Here is a 4,650-nt window from a genome sequence, read left to right on the forward strand (position 1 = left end):
ATTGTTCAGTCTAAAAGGCACTTTATTGTGATTTTGACCCTGAAACAACGTTCATGCACATGCAGCAGGACAAACTGCGTGACTGTATTTCATCACAAACATTAGTTTCCGTCTCTGTTGTAGGACACAGCAGATTACATCCGTCCAATTAGCTTCTCGCTGCGGTTTAAGATCAACAACACAGAGAGTGGTCCTGTGTTGGATGAAGGCTGGCCAACAACTGTCAAGAAATCTGTGAGTCGTCATTTCCAGGTTTCTTGCTGCATGAAATGTTGTCCCTCTGTTCTCCATCCAACCTGCCGTCCTTACTTGTACCTCTGCAGATCCAGTTCTTTAAAGACTGTGGTGAGGACGACGTGTGTACAACAGACCTGGTGCTGCAGGCTCATATGGACATCTCCGGGACAAAGTACAGATTTGAGATATCTCTTATTCTCTTTGTTTTCAAGATCAGACATCTACGTAGTTGTTAGGTTCACTGAGTTTCTATTGTGTTTCTTCCACAGACAGAAGCCTTATGTGATTCGCAGCCCTCGTAGGCGTCTGGCGGTGGAGGTGCAGCTTCAGAACAGACTGGAAAACGCCTACAACACCAGCCTGACACTGCAATATTCCCGCAACTTGCATTTCTCCAGCCTGAGCATTAGGGTAAACCACACACATGCACTGCCAACACATGCAGCATCACGTGTTTACACAGATTTACAAACTAATGCACAATTTCTCCTCCTCGCTTTCTTTTCTTTTGATGTAGGAGGATGCCCACTTTAAGATCGAGTGTACAGCGCTCAGTGCCGGCAGCCACTCGTGTAACGTCAGCTATCCAGTATTTCGCTCCCAGTCAAAAGTATGTCCACGCTGAGGAAACAGCTCCATCACTCTCTCCACTCAGCCCACTCATACTTCAATTCCTCCAGGTGAAATGTGTCACTTCAGCAAGCCGTTCTCCTTTTTTTTCCCGTTTGCAGGTTAACTTCATGTTGGAGTTTGAGTTCAGCTGCACATCTCTGCAGAGTCGAGTGCAGATGAAGCTTCATGCTGCCAGGTAGCTTACGAAAGCAACAAGTTGTGCATACTTCTTGCACACAGATCACAAATAATGAAAACCTCAATAAACAGTAAATAAAGAGTTAACCCTCTGATTCTTCTACAGTGACAGTGTGGAGAGAGAGGAGACTTTGGGGGACAACAGTGTTCAGCTGCAGAGTTTTGTTCAGTATGAACCAGACTTGTTTGTCAGCAGGTTAGTCAATGCAGTGTACTGTATGTATTATTCAACAATCTAAAATGTAAAGCTATAATATGTAACTTTTCTGCGAGAAAATATCTAAAAACGACTATAGCTGTGTCATATATTTATCCCAGATGTTTCCAACATAAATCTGTAATTTGCCGTCATAAAAGTAGAAGTTTTAGATCTTGGTCATTTTAACTAAGGCTGCAAAATAAATCAAAATTTTATCGAAATCTATCAAGGGATATTTGGTATGACAAATTACATCATATGTCAGAATTAAGTATTGTGGTGCTGCAAGAGGTTTCACCCTATAAATTCTACACTACATACTTAAGATATTTGCTAAAAGAAATCACAGCATGCTCATTTAAAATACTTTTTTCAATGAATGGCTCTTCATAAAAAACCTCCTGAATGATAAACACTGACAAAATCCTGCAATGATGTCAACAACTCCCATCTTTTATCAACTGGAACACTCCTAGCAGTAGAAAAATGATATATTGTGCATTAAATATTTTTATATTAATGTTCTTTTTTCCCTGTGCAGTGACTCTAATTTGAACCGATACGAGGTCCATCCCACTCGGACAGTGTCGGAGGCAATTGGACCAGAGTTTTACACACACCTCAGGGTAAAACTCACATGATTTAAGTTATTGTAAAGCTATGGAGTCACCATCACTCTAAAAAAAACAAGATGAGGCAAAATTAGAGCAGTTTTTGTTTGTGTTTGTAGCTGCAGAACCTCGGCTGTTACTCTGTGAGTAATCTGGAGCTGAGGCTGCATCTGCCCTCTGTGGCTGCAGGAGACAGAGTCTTCATGACCGTCACTGAGGTTTTTTCATACAACGTGAGTATCGCTGCGGTGTGAGTGTTTGCATCTCTCTCTCTCTATTCCTTAATATTTGACATATTTAAATTGTGCCATAGGCCACAGGAGTGAACTGCAGCGTGCTGAGTGATCTGACCCAGCTGAAGGCCAGACAGAGAGATGTACGCGCTCTTCATCCTGAAGACATGATGCAGAATGACGTACTGGTGAGCCCCCTGGTAGCACAGCAGCTACTGAACACTGTGCTGCATTAGTATACACTACTGGTCAAAAGTTTTAGAACACCCCAATTTTTCCAGTTTTTTATTGAAATTCAAGCAGTTAAAGTCAAATGCTTGAAAGGGTACAAAGGTAAGTGGTCAACTGCCAGAGGTAAATAAAAAAAAGGTAAGGTTAACCAAAACTGAAAAATAATGTACATTTCAGAATTATACAAGTAGGCCTTTTTCAGGGAACAAGAAATGGGTTAACAACTTAACTCTATGGAGTCTTGGGCTATTTTGTCCATTTTTTTATTCTTTTCATGTCTTTGTAAGTCATTTTGTGTCTTTTTTTTGTCATTTTGTGTCTTTTTTTAGTCATTTTGTGTCTTTTGGTGTCTTTTTTTGTCATTTTGTGTATTTTTTAGTCCTTTAGTCCAACATAAAATGTGATTTTGAATCTTTTTTTTACTTTCAAAGCACTATCATGCTTAATAAAGAATTGTAAATGATGCAAATGTGCATTCATTTCAGAGTACACTGAGACATTAAACTGCATAATTTTCAATTAAATTCTGGAAAAGTTGGTGTACTAAAACTTGACCAGTAGTGTACATGTCAATAACATGCATTTTTATGTCTGTGTGTTCAGAACTGCAGCAGATCGTGGTGCACTGAGATTGTGTGTGAAGTGCGGCAGCTTTTAAGAGGTCAGGCCGCCGTCATTCGCGTCAGCCGCAGAGTTCACGATGATTTTTTCAGAAAAGTGAGTTACACAACTGAATGCAGATGCTCATTTAAGCCTAATTTCTTTCTGTCCTATGACACAATCATTGGTCATCACATGTGTGTCTCTTTTCGAAGGCCAAATATAAGTCAGTGAGGATAATAGGCGCCTACGGCCTCGCCGCTCAGGAGACTAACCCCATCACTCTGGGCACAGGAACAGTCTGGAGGGAGGTGAGAAGACTGAAGTGGGACTTTGACAAGCAGAATGGGAATAGCATTTACTGTTTCTAATCTCTGCCTTCATCTGTTTTTCTGTAGACTGTACTGGAGGTGCTAAAAGGCCGATCTATCCCCATCTCACTGTGGATTCTGATTGGTAGCATCATTGGAGGTTTGCTGCTACTGGCCCTCATCATTTTCATACTATGGAAGGTAGGTTTATGTTACATTTATCTTAAAGGGGACCTATTGTGCTTTTACTTATTTTCTGTCATATATTTATAATGACATTATATATGAAGTTCATATAAAACATGGCTAAAGTGTTAAATAAAGCAAGTAATTCCTAAATAATAAAGAAAAGTAATTCCTGTGAGCAAAAACTCAGGTTTTAGACTGTCGGCTGGAGCTCTCGTCAGATTTCTATATACGGTCAAGTCTACCTGACACGTTACTGCAATAGTTATATTATTTATTTATTTATTTATTTGACAGGGACAATGCACAGCTTCTAAGCTGCAATAGAGTTAGCTCTGAGCTAATTTTCATCTAAATTCCCTGGGCAGGAAACTAAGAATAACAGAAAATGTACAATATAATTCAAGCACAAGTAGCATAAAAAGGTTTTAGAAAAATAGGAGAATAAAATACATTACATACCCACGCTCGCTTCAAAGAAATCTGTAATCTTGGTCGCAGATGTTGTTCATATCTCCCAATTTCAGATCACATTCCTGATGGAACATGCTAGATTGAGTAGTTTTTGGTTTAGAAGCTTTTATTTATGTGTATTTAATCATTCCTCCAGCTGCAATGACAGACAGAGCTGAAACACTGACAGCACAGATGCAGAAGACCCGCAAACACTGACCAATCAGTGCAGACTGTGTTTTCAGTTTGGTTTAAAGAGACAGGCACTGAATGGAGCGCGACTGAGTGAGGCTGAATAGAGGTGCAGCAGCCATAGGCAGTATGAGAAAAATAAAGTGTTTCTTTAACAATTAAGCGTGTCAACATAGTCTAATTGATCCCAAAATATAACCCAAACCTGCCAATGAAAAGAATAGGTCCCCTTTAAAAATTCTACAGTAAATTGAATGTGATGTGGACAGACAATTAATCTCTATCAACACTTCTCGTCAGCTGGGATTCTTCACACGCAAACAGAGAGGAGAGGATGAGAACCATGAGGACTGAGCCCAACTTTTGCTGCCATGACAAAAGTCACTTGCCATGATGACTACCACAAGCCGAGCCCACCTCTCTCCAGGCACAGAGACAGTTCGGACTCGATACACAGATGCAAAAGGGACCTCCAGGACCAAAGAGAGCATCACAAGGGTCCAACGGAAATGCACTACCCACTATTTCCAGGGTCGGGAGCACTTATGTAAATAATCTTTTTCTAGTTTTAAGGAAAAACCAAAAAG

The 4,650-nt window shown here is 40.2% G+C and overlaps 1 protein-coding gene across 1 annotated transcript in view; it reads left to right on the forward strand.

The window, feature by feature from the left end:
- itga10 (integrin, alpha 10) overlaps positions 1–4,606 on the forward strand; it is a 35,797-nt gene extending 31,191 nt beyond the window's left edge. Inside the window, exons 18-30 of the mRNA XM_059340016.1 lie at positions 124–234; positions 324–409; positions 507–648; positions 755–847; positions 969–1,045; positions 1,154–1,243; positions 1,788–1,872; positions 1,977–2,090; positions 2,171–2,278; positions 2,925–3,038; positions 3,137–3,232; positions 3,320–3,433; positions 4,364–4,606. Coding sequence (XP_059195999.1) covers positions 124–234; positions 324–409; positions 507–648; positions 755–847; positions 969–1,045; positions 1,154–1,243; positions 1,788–1,872; positions 1,977–2,090; positions 2,171–2,278; positions 2,925–3,038; positions 3,137–3,232; positions 3,320–3,433; positions 4,364–4,417 — 1,284 coding nt within the window. The 3' untranslated portion in view covers positions 4,418–4,606. The remainder of the gene's footprint in view (positions 1–123; positions 235–323; positions 410–506; positions 649–754; positions 848–968; positions 1,046–1,153; positions 1,244–1,787; positions 1,873–1,976; positions 2,091–2,170; positions 2,279–2,924; positions 3,039–3,136; positions 3,233–3,319; positions 3,434–4,363) is intronic.
- The last annotated feature ends 44 nt before the right edge of the window (positions 4,607–4,650 follow it).

The sequence above is a fragment of the Centropristis striata genome, chromosome 8, assembly GCF_030273125.1.
Source record: "Centropristis striata isolate RG_2023a ecotype Rhode Island chromosome 8, C.striata_1.0, whole genome shotgun sequence".
NCBI lineage: Eukaryota > Metazoa > Chordata > Actinopteri > Perciformes > Serranidae > Centropristis > Centropristis striata.